The 16115-nt window shown below is 49.8% G+C and overlaps 3 protein-coding genes across 3 annotated transcripts; 1 reads left to right on the top strand and 2 right to left on the bottom strand.

Annotated features, from left to right (window-relative positions):
* Positions 1-263: 263 nt before the first annotated feature.
* On the bottom strand, positions 264-5315 carry GLOTRDRAFT_93862 (uncharacterized protein; the record flags this gene model as incomplete). The annotated part of the gene is made up of 15 exons (XM_007868347.1): positions 264-369; positions 519-964; positions 1020-1232; positions 1294-1386; positions 1418-1588; positions 1838-1879; positions 1930-2084; positions 2182-2276; positions 2328-2419; positions 2540-2752; positions 2809-4220; positions 4351-4376; positions 4430-4480; positions 4727-4866; positions 4932-5315. 15 exons carry the CDS (start codon positions 5313-5315, stop codon positions 264-266), a joined length of 3639 nt encoding a protein of 1212 aa, XP_007866538.1.
* Positions 5316-8606: 3291 nt separating this feature from the next.
* Positions 8607-10393, bottom strand: GLOTRDRAFT_93861 (uncharacterized protein; the record flags this gene model as incomplete). Its single annotated transcript, XM_007868346.1, has 5 exons — positions 8607-9061; positions 9135-9338; positions 9403-9452; positions 9577-9851; positions 10142-10393. The coding sequence occupies 5 exons, from the start codon at positions 10391-10393 to the stop codon at positions 8607-8609; spliced, it is 1236 nt and encodes a 411-aa protein (XP_007866537.1).
* Positions 10394-12691: 2298 nt separating this feature from the next.
* Positions 12692-13704, top strand: GLOTRDRAFT_129685 (uncharacterized protein; the record flags this gene model as incomplete). Its single annotated transcript, XM_007868345.1, has 3 exons — positions 12692-12778; positions 12831-13009; positions 13074-13704. 3 exons carry the CDS (start codon positions 12692-12694, stop codon positions 13702-13704), a joined length of 897 nt encoding a protein of 298 aa, XP_007866536.1.
* Between the last annotated feature and the right edge of the window lie 2411 nt (positions 13705-16115).

Here is a 16115-nt window from a genome sequence, read left to right as displayed (position 1 = left end):
AGCAGGAAGATTTTAGCTAGCTCCACTCTCGAGCATCCTTGTCGCACCACGAAGGTCGCCTACGTCGAGGTGCGTTAGTTCTGATTAGCCGCTGTATGATCACAGTCCATGTACTATTTGGCTCGCTGCCGCTCAATATCGCGAGCCATCCAGGCCCATCCTCGTCGTCCACATGGGTATCTGACTACGGTGGTACGGATACTTGGTACTCCGGAAGAGAGTAGGCAACTCTGTATTGGAGCCCGCACAGGCTATCTCCAACCCTACTCGTCACAGTGAGGTTGCTTCAAGGCGATGCCGTGTGCTGCCATGTGCGTCCCAATGAGGTAACCTTTTGCGTAGTAGTTACCGCTGACTGGCAGCTTGTCTCTGGTGAATATAATGAATAAATGCACATTATACGAACATGAGTGAACCAGCATGGAGAAAGCTACAAAAGAGCCCTTTGTCGAGACCAGACAAATACAACCAAGGCTACAAGAGCGATACCCCCGCCCACTCGGGAAATAGGCACGGACGAGACTGCAGCCCCTGCTATGGGATTACGCGGCGTCGGTTGCTTGTGCCACTGGCCTTCGTAGCTGGCAAGGGGCCAGACACGTTTGCCGAAACCTGTGTTGCATTTATGACATGACCATAGCGGGCCGTCAGCTAGCACTCGAAACCACCACTTCCCAGGTTTTGCTTTGTGCTCGTCTGGCTGAGGGAGATTGGTCGTCTTGTAAAAGTCTATTGAAGAGTCCTCTAGCCTCTGGACGACCTCTGACATTGTTGGTCGGACAAGAGGGTCTTGCTTCCAGCAGTCTTGTATCAGTGACCACAGCGCATCAGTTAGCTGGGGTGCGACTTGAGGGGTGGGACGCCTAGGTCGTATTCCTTCCATGACGGCATCTTCCCAGTTTGTCTTCTCATTTTCCCATAATACGGAATAGTCCAGTACGAAGGGCTCTTTTCCGGTGAAGATCTGATAAACGTATTCGTAACCGACCCTCTAAGAAACATATGGCTTGCATTCTCACCTCATAGGCAGTCATCGCAAAAGAATAAACGTCGCATTCAGGAGTCATATGAAGCTGCTTCTTGTTCGGTAACTGGTGTATAATCTCCGGGGCAGAGTGTACTGCTTTCACCTCGGCCAAGGATCGACCGGTGTAATCGTACAACCAAGCTTGCGGCTCCCAAAGGGGGAACTCGCGTATGGCGACGTGGCCATCAATAATGAAGATATGTCTCTACCGTATGGCGTCAGCGAATGACATACAGGTCATGATCGGGGTGGACGACAATACTCACTGGCTCCATGAATCCGTATACTACAGATGGTTCCGTGTGGTGCAGATGGGCCAAAGCTTCGGCGACCTCCTTGATCTGACAAATATTGAGTTCCTGTCCCAGGGCTGATGCCAACTACACCCACCAAAGCAAGCCTATCTGCTGCGGGATTAGCCTTCAGAAATAACCTAATTTCCTCGAATGGCACCTCTGGCAAGAACTCGTCATAACGTGTCGTACCATAAGATGGAAGAATATGAGGATGCAGCATCACTACTCGTTCATTGACACGGCGAACCATGTCCTGAGGTCTGGCCTGAAGATTGAATGTTAGAAGACTAAGTGTCAAGTAGCACTTAAGATACGCCATTACAGTTGAATGGTGAATTTGCTTGAATGGTATATCGTACCGGCCGCGAAACATGGACAAAATACGTGTCTCTGTTGCCGACCTTATATAGGGCGCATGCACAAGGAACGGCTTAGAACAAAGTATCTTCCAGGTGCTATCAACCTAAGAAGTACCGTCAGACGACACATCAAACTACCTAAGGGAAGTACAGACCAGAGTTTTTGCGCGACCCGGGATATCAGTGAAACGTTCCCCCTATTGAGTGATAAGTAGTTATATTTTGTGGAAGGTAGTAACGAACATACAGCAAGCAAAATCGCCTCTATGGCTATCCGTTCGCTGTATGTTAAATTCGATAATTCCCGATTCGCACCGGACGAGAGGAGTGCGTGCTGTAACATGGCCAGAGGTTCCGTGACGCCTTCGACACTATACGCATACTGGGCAAACTCCTCAGATCCTGCGATGGCGTCCAAGGATGCATCAACGTTCGCTATTCTGAGACTGACGGCACTGCCAGTGCGCAGTGGGACAAGACGAAAACACCAGAGACTCACCCATAAGACAGTAGGCCATATCGTATATGCAGGGATAAAGCAAGAGAACCTCAAGAGGATGGGTTCTGTCGTCAACTTGTAGAGGACCGGCCTGCCTTCACGCAAGTATTACAATACGAGCGATTTCTCGGATATATTATACCTACATGATAGGCATGTAAAGGACCTTGCGTGGTATACTTTCGCGAGCACCTGCTGTCCTACTAAATATAATATCTTGCATTTTGAAGAACGAGCTCTAAAGGGGGGAAGCACATTATCTATCCATTTAGAATACAATTAATATCTCACGTGCCTCCGGTTTCCACTCGAGCTTCAGGATCTGATGATCACTGTGTTCTCCTTCTATGAGACAGACTTTTCTACCCGATGTGGAGATCACGCGAGCTCGAAATGAGACTTCCCAGCCATAAGAACGGAGGAACATGGACCGGACTTCGCGATGCGCCTCAGTAGATGGTACCGTACATAATAGAGAGGCGTAGATTAGGTTGGGGTCTTTGCGCATATCTTCTTTGATGCCGTCCACGAACTGAGATACTACTTTGCAATTTCGATGATGGTGTATACCCTATGGCCAATGCTCTCGTCAAAGTGATATACCTCAGAAGGGAAGTATTTACGAACCTGATTCTCGCAGTACTGCCACAGATGGCGTAGTGGACCTGCTGCATCAGCACCGCAATGTTCCCTGAGTGCAGCCCAATGTATCACATCGTATTCGAGGAATCTTCCTAGGGCGGACATGAGATCATCATCTCGAGCTCCCGAAGACTTGCATAGATGTTCTATCCAGCAGCTAGATGCATAGTCGAAGCCTTCCCCACGGGGAATGAGCCTAGAATCAGAGGCAATACTTATCCAGTATTGGACCGTACAATGAGACCGTCTGTGGTGGCGCAGAGCGGCATGCAGGAGCTGGAAGCATGCGACGGCGATCATACTATGGTCTGAGCTTGGGACGATCTTGAATCGTTCATCGTCGCAAGCGTATTCAACATAGCGGGAGAATGAAGGGTGTCGCATATATATCTTGGAACCTTCCCCGTAGTCAATCACTCCTCGGAGAGATCCCAGAATGGTGGCGACGTCGGAGACGCTTGAATAGCCCAGCACCTCCGTTATAGAGGCAGGATCAAGAGGATGAGATGGCGAGGAAAGGATTGTCATCGCAAGGACAGGTCGGAAAGCTCTTCGTGTACTATCTTGCCCTAGGGTGCTGTAAGCATTAATGAGGAGCGCATGGTACATGTCATGGAGTCCAGCTTCTGGGTCGTCAGTGGCCGTGCCTCGCAGATCGAGCTCCTCCTCTACGCGACGTATATCCGCGTCAGGATTGGAAGAGTTGGATAGATATTTGCAGATTGTTGAGGCCCAGATGAATAAGCCGCCGGCGCGCGCCGTAAGTTTTTGTATGTGTTCATCGCTACGCCAAGGCTCTTTCTTGTCGTGCGACAGCGCGAGTTGGTGGAAATGCTGTCTGAAGTATTGTTCGATGTCGTCATTGTTCTCTTCATTATATGAGGAAATATCCAGCGAACGAGCACATCTGATATTTTCTAAAGCATTCGTAATGCTCTCCGTCGGCCTGGTAGTGATGAAGAAACGAACATGGAATCTGAGCAATTGGATCTGAGACTGAAGGAGTGTGAGCAGCTCGTGCCAGTCTCTACACTCGTCAAGCGCATCCAGAATGATTGTGAATGGTGGCGAGGGGGCTGCACAATTCATCAGAGGAGCAACAAGGAGGTCGTGGAATTGGTCAGAAGCATGATCGGGGACAGTATTTTCAAGCGCTCGCAAAAGGTGGTTGCGGTATGATGGGAAAACCTGAGCCAGAGCGCGAGCAATGGTCGCAAAGGTATCTGTCAAACCACCTCGTGAGCCGACCGTCGTACCACCCCGTCGAGCATCACCGTCGGACTGGAAGAAATACGATGCTCCAAGAATCGGTCCAAGAGTTGGCTCCGGCCGCTTGGCGTCGAAAAGCACGCGTGCGAGGGTGTGAGAGATGGTCGTCTTTCCGAAGCCCGCACTACCTGACAAGTACAAGATCACAGCAACGCCGGGTGTCGCCGGGGCCTCTGCCCAGGACATCAGGTCGGAGAGCATCTTCGTCCGGGTACCTTCAGAACAACCTAAGGTGCGCGACCACTGGGCCCCACGGACCTGATAGCTCTGCAGTTTCTGCAAACCTGCTCACAACAGACTTGCTCATAGATACAGGAACAAAGAACTTGTAACTTACGTTGTTCCTGAGATACCAGAGTAATACTCTGATGCGCCTTGATCGTAACGTCTACCTAAAAGACGGGTTAATTAATGCGCGGAGGCGATTCAAAGGGGCTTGCCTGGATTGTCTCGATCATCTCATCAAGAATGCGCCGAAACGAATTTTGCAAATCTTGGTCTGTTTCGTGTCTTAATATCCGGGACGGCAGATCTCTGTTGAGCTCCTCCAGTGCACGAGATAGCAGACCCCTCAGTTCCCTGAAATGCAACTCAAGTTCAGTAGCAAGCTTTGGAACTCTGAGAGAGAACTGACGAGGCATAGTGCTCTAACATTTCTTTCATATCCTGATCGTCCCTCACATCGTATACCATTGCATGCGCCTGAAATGACATGAGCCAGTCTCGTGCCCGGCGACCTAGCAACGTCCACTCTGTCGCATTTCCTCTGACGTCCTGATTTTTGAAACCATTAATGCTCGCAGAAGATCAAATCATTTGAACTCCCGAGTCCCACTCACCATTATCACTTCAATTAGCTTTCCCATGACAGCACCAACGGGTTTGAGAAAGGGAAGCACTTCGAGCGAGTCAGCGACAACAGCCAGAGCGCGGGCGATATCTTTGGCTGTCGAAATGGCTTGATCGCTGCGTGTCGTTTCAAGATTTAGGCGCTCAGTGTCAGTCCACATCGGCTCCTTGTGCCCTAGTGAAGAATGGCCTCGATCAGAGAGATTCAAAGCGGTGTTCGTCTTAGCCCGTCGCTTGAAGTTCAGGTTGAAGAACGTTTTTGGTTTCCTGCCCTTGTTCGTAGAGGGCGGCGAGTCTCCAGGTAAATCATGAGTGACCGATGTCCAGGCTGAGCGCTGACGGCGGGAGCCCCAGGATACCGGGTCCAAATCCATAGTGTTCAGTGTTGTGAACAGGAGATGTCTACACGGCAGGCTCCTTTCCCCAATAGGTTGTTGTGAATGCTGGAGAATGTGTCGCCGAACCACGACGACGGAGTGTTGCAGGTGAGAAGCGCTGGAACACTCACGGGCACCGTTGAAACGGCGTCTTCTAAGGCTCGCTCACATCTACAAGGAGCTCAGATGGCCGCACTGAGTCAAAGACGGCATATACACGAGGACGGGGCTATACGTTCCGTTGATAAACAGAAATACTTGAGCGCGTAAGGAGATACTTCGGTGATAAGTTAAACAGACACGAGTGGCTGCGGTGAGACTCTCATAGATCAGATTGAAGCGCGGGATATCAACCTTAAGGAGTAGTATTGCGGCTCTCCTGGACGTAACATCATGGCTATGGCTCCAGAGACGAATAGCGAGGCTTCTGTGCTGAACATCTGAGGTTAGGTTACGCTGCGAGGAAAGAACTCAAAAACATCACGCACTTCTAATTGCAATCACTACGGTTGCAAATGGACGCCGATCTTTCATTTTATCACACCGGTGCTTCCGGCATGCAATGGCTGGAGAGGCAGCAAACTTGACCAAAGACCTTGTTGAAACATCAGGTACTGCTTGTTTTAGTGGACGTAACCCAAGGTCAGTAAAACAATTTGCCCAGGAGCTGTCATAGAATTCGAGGTGGTGGCGAGAAATGAAACGTTGATTTCATTACTGCTATTTGCGGAACATAAGGCGGTGCGCCACTTTCGAGGCGCGAGATGGCCTCCAGGCAAGACAAATCAATAGCACCTGCGGCAGGGCTCGGATTGACTTAGGAATTTGTACATAGGGGTTTTCAATATATAAACAAATTGTGGTAGCAAAGGAATAGCAAAAATCGGCCCATGAGAGGTCCATAGAGTAAGGGTGCTGTGAACAGTAGCCGGTCCATTGAAGAGGGAGAAAGCAACATATCCCTTCAATACTTCGTACACAGACTCAATGTATGTACAGAATGCTGGATTAAATCAGTGAAGCATGAACACTGCACACAGACTGTTTGACATGCCAGTTACTCCTCCTGGATACTCATTTAGGTGCAGAACTTCTCAAAATTCTTAGGGGCCTCGTGAATTTACCAGATGCTCTAATATGTCTTTCAGAATCATATTGAACCAGAAAATAAATTAATGTGCCCTCAAAGCAAGCTCGTACAATTTCTGCAGGCCGGCCGAGATATGCCCGAACGAGGCACGACGCGTCCAGATACCGTGACGTCGCGCGATAAATGAGTTCCCACGAGCGCGCCGGCGCGTCTCGGGCAGAGCTTGGGGACAGTTCTCGAGTCTCTCAATCGCTCTCTTGGTCCCAGGACTGCTTTATGAATATTGCCTCGTGCGTAGACATATATGAATAAATATTTGGTAACCCTATATGAATTTACAAGATCCTTACGGATTTTGAGAAGTTCTGCACCTAAATGAGTATCCAGGAGAAGTAACTGGCATATCAAACAGTCTGTGTGCAGTATTCATGCTTCACCAATTTAATCCAGCATTCTGTACATACATTGAGTCTGTGTACTGATGAAGAGTTATGGAGGCAGCAGCACACACAGTGCGCCCTACACAACTCACCTGTATTGAGTGGATGCTGTAGCTACTGGTAAAGCTCATATGAACAACCCTTGTCATTAGGTCACAGAGCTGCAGGGTTTATATACACTGTGGCCCATAGGCTGACTAAGCTATGTGGAATATCCCTAATCCTATTGAGCTCCACCTATGATGTCACTGACCCACATGAGCTCCGTGCCCTTGTACAATAGTGGAATATACCAGAATGTTCCAGAGAGTTCTGGTACATTCTGGTACGTTGTAGAACCTGGCAGCTAAGTCAGCGCCTAGTTCAACATGTACGAAGTCTCCTGGAGGCTCCCTACTCTAATATCCTACAAGGCCGCTGGTGTTCCCGGTGCTTCCGCCGGAGTTAGGAGAAACGTGTTTCGAGTCTTATAAGAGTGGACGCGCTGCTCGATTGTCCACTCTTATAAGCCTTGTTATTTGGGAGGGTCATGGAGAGGCAAGCCAAAATAAAGTTTACATAATTATATAGGCTAAGTGGTGATCGCGTGGTTTCCACATGGTACGCACTTACAGTAACCCTAGCAGATGCGGCCGCCTCGAAACGACCGCTGGGTAGAAGGGTGGGTAAATTGCAGTATAGGCGCCCTAGACTCGCGACCAGTCCTGTACGCAATGCACACGCCTTCCTTTTTTGGTTTCGGAGTGATGGAAGGCGTGAGATTGCGAACGGACTGGTGACAACGGACAGTCACATAGCGGGGTCACAACTTTCCCCGCCAAGTGTGACTCCGACTTAGAAAAATTTGCCCCCTCAGACGTACAAAATCGTCTCTGGCACACATTGTTCAATGATGTTTTTGAAGTGAATGGAGTTGACTGGAATAGGTGAGAAAAGAGGATTTTCTCCTTGAGTCAGTCCAAATTCATCGAAATTTGACCTATGTCAAATGAATCTATGGCCTTCAAAACCTACAATGGTGTACATCTCCCAAGGCATGATTTTTCTGAGTTATGAGGCTCTCAAATCACAAGTCCCACTCATAGTTGGCGCGTGTCACGCGCATCCCGCCAAAAGGGCGACCGTAGTTCCCAGCCGCTTCGCAGTGTAGCGAGTATTACGAGCGGAGCTTGAATTGCGAAGTGGCTGGTATCGAGCCTATAGGCGCCCTATCGTACAACCTTTCGCCCTATGCTGGTCCAAGTGCACAATTATTCCACCCCCCCGGTATTTCCTGTGTTACCCCGGTAATTGTGAGTGGCAGTGCTGGCAGATACCGCATCTGGAGTTAAAATCTCACGACTATTGGGAAGCGTTTAATCGGCATCTGCCGACCTTGCTCACATGTCACATTGGCCTCGGGCTCTTCTAAGGTCCAGTGGACAGTGTACGTTAATACTGTCGATCTGACTGGGTATCTGAGTATTGTACGACACTGGAACGGTCAGGTAACTACCTTAGGTGTGCAACTGTCGCAGTCGAGACTCGCTGCAGCCTACTGAGTGCATCTCAAGCCTGCTTCCAGGTTCGAGGATGATACGAGAACAAAATTAACTGATATTAAAGTGAATGTACTGTAGCCTATGATCAGAGTACTTATCTATCTATTGTGAGAATATGAAGGTGGCAGAAAAAAGATGAATGAATGATATGGGATAATCAGATATCTAAATGAATGAAACGCAGCTCATATCACATCGACGGACTGCTTGAAATGTTTCAAAAGTATTTCATGCTACACTGTTGGTCGTAAGGGTCCTCGATGTTGAGATCGACCTCAGACGAGGCAGACGCGACCGTATCGTGCCTCCGCAACCGACACGAAGTAGGGGAATGGTGAGAGCTTCCCGATTTGTCGACCGCTGGCTCTTCAAACGACCTTCCAGATACCGGCGACGTTGACAACTGATTTCGTACAGATCCGTGCGTGGCCTGGCGTGTAACGGTCTGAGTTGCGACTCGCGAGCGTTGCTTCTTCGCCGATCTCGAGCCGTACTGCTGCTTCACTGGCCTGGGTGCAGGTCGACTTGTAGCCTCCGAGTCCTCGTCATCTGAGCCAGCAGCTAGGTCAAAGAACTTCAAGTCGAAGTTTGGTCGCGGTTTGCTTTTGACGTTCCTGCATCGAGAACGACTAATGGAATGTGGGCTTGCAGAACCCCGACTCGCAGTAGATGCTATGAGGGGTCGTCAGTGAATCAACCGAGTGACTGGTACGCGCCGCAATAGCGCTGTCAATTTACTACTCACAGTTTTGATCCTCAGATTCACTCTTGGCTGACTCGGACTCCGCTCCGTCTGAACATGAATCGGCACCTTTGTGCCGCTTCTGGTCTCTCTCTTCAGCCGTATCCGACCCTGGATCCAGTTCAACATCACTGCTCTTGTCGATAGTCTCAGACCGAGGCCGCTTGGATGGGATAACAGAGGGAGGACTGAGCGGGAACAGATGTGCTGGTCATGATTGGAGGAAACAGTGAGTATCCCACACAACAACTTTCAGTAACTCGAGACTGACCCTTCCTTTTCCCTTTACTCTGCGCAGCTTGCGCCTTCTCCCGGATCACCCTCCGGGCGTCGCATTCAATCGGGCGTCGCGTCGCTTTTTAGACATCGAATGACGTCTGTAAGCTTAAGAATTTACTCTCGTGACTTAAGATATCGCGTACCAATATATATAATGCTGTCCTACCATGACGCCTTGGCGGAACCCTTGTTCCAGTATGCATGTGTTCCAACGGGAAACGGAAATGGTGCAGGGCTCAGCCGAGACCGCGACTGGGTACAGAGAACCCATTGCAGCAATTCCTCATTGGTTGACGAGTGCAAAGCGGGGAGTGTGTCGAGATGTTCGAAAAGGTATGGGAATATCTTCCTCAGTTGCTCATCGAGCATAGCGAAATCCCAGGACTGGTCTAGGTATACCCCAGAGATGTTCATAGCCGCCAATCCTTCAACACTCAGATCCTAGATTTCTTGTTTGTCTGGTGCTTTCCTCGTGTTCAGCTCATAGCGGCCTGTCTCCTGTTACCACATGTGGCTGTCAAAGGAAAGTAGACCAGGCGAAGTAACGTCTCACGTACGTCATGTCAAAGTCAGGCCATCCGTAACGGCAACGACTGCCCAAACTCGGAAGGTTTGCGTGCCACCACTGCCCTCACTATCTACTGTATGTTCAGATGCAGAGGATTTTTCCTTGTTTGCCTTTGGATCTAGGTGTAAGCACCTTCAGTTGAAATTGAATAATGTCTAAAAACCTTTCGTTTAACAGGATGATTTGGCTTGAGCAACGTGGCGCTAGTCCGTCGTAGCCCCGCATTGCTCTCTTCATGAGCCGCGAGTACGGTCTTGGAGTTGCTAGCAGCGGATTTCCCAGTGCCGATCCCCATATTGCTCAGAACAGTATTGACAATGACAGCTGATGAGCCAGATGACTGTTTTGCCTTAGAAACCATGCTGGATGAGGCCACGGCCTTGGTTTGTCGAGAGCACTTCCGTTGGCTAGTCATTACGGGCTAAGTTGTGGTATACGGTCAGTCTATGAAGTCGGCATCTTATAGACATTTACTCATTGATTATGATTGCCGGTACGATCGGCGAACGTGGTATTACCCTACTGACTACGACATGGCTTGGCTACCTAGCATCTGTACTCTAGTCATAATGTCGAGTCCTTGTGCCCAAAGGTCCGCACGCGGCTTCCAAATGTGTACTGGTAGAGGAACTCGAATAGATTTCTTGCCCCGCCGACCTGACCTTATGGATTCAAAAGCGGGGTAGTGGGTGTCATCCCATTCATGCGGATGACATCTGTATCCTGACGGGATGTGACCCTCAGCCTTAACTATCTCTAATAACCTATAGAAGGCTGCTTCCTGTGTGATATCTGCAAATGGATCAGCCGCTTGCGGAACTTCAACGGCATCGTGGTGAATGTGAGTCTCAACATCACTCGCAACTCGATCACCTAGCGGCTCCTCTTCATCTGGGGGATGACCAGCACCTGTCTGGTCTGGTCGACGCACCGCTGGCCTCCCATGTGTACCGTAGTAACGTTCGATGGTATCGGGATGTATGCTTGCACACTCGTCAGCATACACCCCATGCTCTGTTAAACCGACTAATCACATGTCCTGCGCAGTGATCAAGCAGCTGCACTGATACCAGCCAATGATACGTGAACTCACATTGGGACTCCGATCGTGCCCTTCGCCAGAGATAGGGTGGGCATTCCAGACCTCTTGGAAGTTCCGACAATCATCAAAGTTGATCATCGGAAGAAAAAGGTACTGTAGGAGCCATAAATGAAATGCATTCGATCTGTCAAGGGAATGCATCCGTTCTAGGCGGAAAAAGAACCCTCGCCATGAATGGGCAAATTGTGTTCCAACCTCCACCCACAGACGCTCTATCCGAGTGTTATGTGTGGACCTTCAGGGATTCACGCCGCATTAATTGTCGCATTTTGATGAAATAGAGCATCACTTACAATCCCCAGATGAAGGAGGCACGGTTCGGGCCCCTGTACAATATCATGAAGACGGAAACCTGCTTATTTTCCCCTCCTCGATCTCCTCGCATCTGTGACGGCATACCATATCTATTGACAGCATCGAGGAAGACATCCAAGACCGTCAATGCCCTATTATTGTCACTTGCCCTCAAGCCTGTCACCTGCAACTGAATGTCAGATTTCCTGTTATCCCAACATCACTAGAAGTAGACTCACGGTCCGACAATAACCGTCAACAATCCCATGGATGACGATGCCCCACAGGATTAATTTGTGATGTCCATCAATGTGCCATAGCGCATTCGGCCGTGCGACTTTATACTTCCATCGCTGGACCGTCACTCGTTCCCGTAAGACTCTGCCCAATCCGTCTACACGCCGAATTGAGGCTCGTACTCTCGCCTTCTGGATTTGCAACCCATGTCTCCTCAGGAATCCGATCAGATAGCGAATACCAGACTGGGGCTTGTCCCGACGGAAGGTCTTGACTAAACGATCCAAATCGACGTCGGTAAGCGCAGTGAAATTGTAGTCCACATTATAAAGCTTGAGGTAATACCGCATGGTATTACGATGAACGCCACAGATCTCAGCCAATTTCTTGACCATGATCCGTCGCTGTGGAGACATCGCTTCCTGAAGATACTCTAGGTCGATGATCTTGCGAGGACGGCCACGTCGTCCAGTTCGCGTCACAGTGATCGGCTCTATGTGGTTGACCTTGCTGTTGTCACTGTTAGGCAGGCTCATTCAGTGTGCTTTTGGATGAGCCCCATGATGCTTACATGCCATCGGCCCCTATCTGTGCTGTCCGCAGTCTGACCACTAGTTCCCCCATCGCTTCCGCAACAGCCTTGATCCAGTCAAGAGGCAAGCCTTCTTCTTCGGCAGAAGTCTCGAGAGCCATGAGAACCGGTGTGATATTGTTAAGAATGTTCTCCATGTGGATTCGAAGCCGCAAGGGGTCATCCTGAGCCTGCTCGATGAGCCTCGTCCCGATCGTATAGGCGTCGTGTATGATGCTATATGCATTCGAAACGTTCAGCGACCAGCTCGATGCTAGCTGACTCTCTCTGGGCGGTAGCGGAGGTAGGAGAGGCATCGTGGGGTGCGGATAGTGCGACCGGTGGTCTGAGTTCTACTGGGCCTCCAGGTTACTAATAGTGCATCGGACACAAGCGCCTGCTTTGACACGTAAAATCGGAAATTAAACCAAAACACTGACATAAACTTGGACCTACAAGTGAGCATGTGCAACACGATGTCCTTACAAAACACGCGTCCGTGGTTTGCAATGGAGGCTGCGCAAAGAGCACCCGCAGCTTCTGCAGTCGTGCACCATGAGCGATATTACTTCCCTGCCGGGACAGTCGTCATAAAGGTGCGTCCGTCCGATACTTTTTCTTCATGTGAAGCTTGAGCTTGAGTATTAGGTTGGACACGTCTTATACCGTCCGCACCGCGACATCCTAGACTCGGAGGTCTTCCACCATATGTTCTCCATGCCACCTGGAGATTCCGGTGCGGAAGGGCTGGATGATGTGAGGCCGATTACGCTCGCGTTTGTCACAACTCGACAGTTTGAAGACTTCTTGGATTTTGTCTACAGACCGTAAGTTTCATGACTCGCCTCAGGCTCGTGCCAGGAACAAACACTGATACATGAAATGCTGCAGTTGGTCTCCACCGCCATACAGCGTTGATAGCCTTATCAATCTCTACGAGCTCGGGAAAATGTGGCTGATGGACGATGCCATGGCCTTTGCTCGCAGCCAGCTAGATTCAATGACTCTTCATCCAGCACGACGTCTTCAAGTTGCACGCCTGCTTAGGGTCGAGGCGTGGCTTGCTCCCGCCTTTCGCCAGCTGGTCACCATGCCGCTGCGTGATCTGACACTTGAACACGGTCGGCAGATAGGGCTCGAGACATACCAAATCCTCACAAAAGCAAAGGATGGTATCGAACGCGAGCGGCGATTAGCTGCTGCGAAGCCGCCGATGCTCGATGTTCAGGACGTGGAGTGCGAGGATCACCGGAGATGTCAGAGTAACTGGAATGTGTTGTGGAAGAGGAAAGTCGGTGCCGCTCTCTTACATCCCGACACGCCACTCGCGTTTGCGCAGGTGCTCGACCATGTGCAATCCGTAGAATGGGTGGATGTCTTCACCGGATGCCGTGACGGTGCCATCGAGAAGCTTGAAGCTAACGGTTTCGTGAGGGACAATGAAATCATCCAGCAGGCAGTCAGTCTACTTTCACCTTACTATCAGTCTGATGACTCGGGATTCCGTGGGCCGCGAATTTGATCCTTGGTCAATACACACTATTTTACTATGATTTTTAATATCTGATTGTCACTGTCCCATTGCTTACTGGTACTCGTACTGAATCTGACTTTACTTGAGATCCCCAAAGTTTACCGGGGGCGTAAGAGACATGACTTAACGGGGCACCTGTGTACACATTACCGGGGTAGTTATGCATTGAGTTCATTCAACTCGTAACCGGGAAGACAATGTAAATAATACCGGGGTGCTACTGTGTTAGAAGCCGGAGGGTTTTTTCCGGGGACGGTCCATAGTCTATGTTTCCGGTGCTAATATATTTTTTGTGCACTTGGACCAGCATATCGCCCGGCCCTAAAGATTGCAACACCTCCTGCCAACCTCCTGCCTCCTCTCGAACTGTACTATAGTGCTGCTCAATTCTTATTCCGTTCGTCTGTTCGTCTGTTCGTTCGATTGAGCGCGTCCAAAAGAGTGAGGAAGCAATGATGGCCGGCGATCCGGGACCACGGTCATGTGATGTGCTCACCGGTCGCGGCAAGGCATCGAGAATCTCCGTGGCTAGTTATGTGGACGAAATCCGTCGACGTAGATTACATGCCACATTATTCTCCTCATAGCAATTCTGAGATGTATGGACCGGGTGCCCAGGCTGAGTAGGAGTATTGACCCAATTGGGGCTCTTATCATGCTTGTGCATATATCTTGAAAAAGCCTCAGGAAATAAATGTGCCGGCCACCAACGGAGAACACATTACATGACCGTGGTCCCGGATCGCCGGCCATCATTGCTTCCTCACTCTTTTGGTCGCGCTCAATCAGGACCCCTGAAAGTACTAATGGAGGTTAGATACCAGAGAACCTGATTTCCTTCATTTTTACCGGGACCAAATTTCGCCTAATTTGGCTGTTTTTACCGGGACGCGATACCAACCTAGCCATGTGGCTCGAGATTTACCGGGACCCAGATATCCAACCTCCGAATTTTGATCCCGTTACAAGGGTTTTTCGTGGCCAAATTTGATCAAAATAAGGTATTATTCGCTATAATATGCGATACATAGGCCCAAAACAGTGCAATCTCAGCTCAAATATTTATTGGGGCAAATTGTGGCTGCACAAGCGAGTATTGAGTGCCGGGAGAAGCCGGGTATATACCACAATGGTATCTGACCTTGGATATCGAGCCTCAATTCTACCGGGACTGAAGTATCCGGCCTTACCACTGGGTACATCACCCATATTGAGCATGCACAAAACTTCGAGAATAACCGGTCAAAGGTCAAACTTTTTTCATGATTGTCCATTGCACAGTCAGTGAAACAAATTAGAATAATACTACTTTTGAGTGTGCAAAAATCTGATTGTGACACAGGATATGATCTTTGTTCAGCACTGTTCAATGAACTTTCATTTGTTTTGCAAGGCAACACTATGAACAAAATTTGACCTTTGTCCGGTTCCTTTCACACTTTCTCAGTGGCTCAATATGGGTATTGTACCCAGTGTACGGGCGCTGCGCCACATTTTACCGCAACCGTATCTAACATACAGCCTCCAGACCTCACTTTTTTACGGAATTGGTATCTAACCTCTATCGGTATTTTCAGGGGTCCTGCTCAATCGAACGAACAGACGAACGGACGAACGAAATAAGAATTGAGCAGCACTTATGTCTCCCGCAAAATCGGCTGCTTCCTTCCCAATCATTTTCTCGACCACATACGAACTCGCATCCATCCCCGAACTCACGCCGCTGTCAATCCTGACCACAACCTCGTTCACCCCTATCCACCTCTTTTCCCTCAGTACTGTACCTCGATGTCCCCACTTGTCTGTACATGTCACTGTGTGTCGACAACTCCGACAGCTTGTCGTAGAACATGTGACGCATCGTCCCTTCTTACCCCTCAGAACGCTCACCGCCGATGATCATGGTGCCCGTACAGACACTGAGACAGCCAGCTGAACGCCATGCGCGCCCCGCAGCTTCAAACTCACGAACCTCGTCATCAAACTTAGTACCTGCTTCCCCTTCGTGATCACCTCCGACCCGCACCACGCACGACGAGACCATCAGAGTGCTTGAACCGTTCCCTGATCTGGGAGAGGTGGTAGGATGAACGGTACGAGTGGGGATTGTGGCAACAACATTCGTTGGGACCTGATGTATAACCACGATGCGGATTGGCCAGCTCAAATGTACAATGGGTGAGAAAGGAGCCGTACGAACTGCGTCCCGCCTCTCAGTCTCACGGTTCTTCCCCCTGCCTCCTCTCGAACTCCACGATTTCTCCCGCAAAGTCCGACGCTTCCTTCCCCGCCAGCTCCTGGACAATGTACAGACTCCCATCCAACCCCGAACTTACGCCACCCGTCGTCACGATGTTGACACCAGCCTCGTTCCGCCCAGCATCGACCCACCTCTTCCC

Source organism: Gloeophyllum trabeum (genome assembly GCF_000344685.1).
Source record: "Gloeophyllum trabeum ATCC 11539 unplaced genomic scaffold GLOTRscaffold_00007, whole genome shotgun sequence".
Taxonomy (NCBI): Eukaryota; Fungi; Basidiomycota; class Agaricomycetes; order Gloeophyllales; family Gloeophyllaceae; genus Gloeophyllum; species Gloeophyllum trabeum.
Note: the sequence above shows the minus strand (reverse complement) of the source record. Positions and strands in the feature narration are given on the sequence as shown.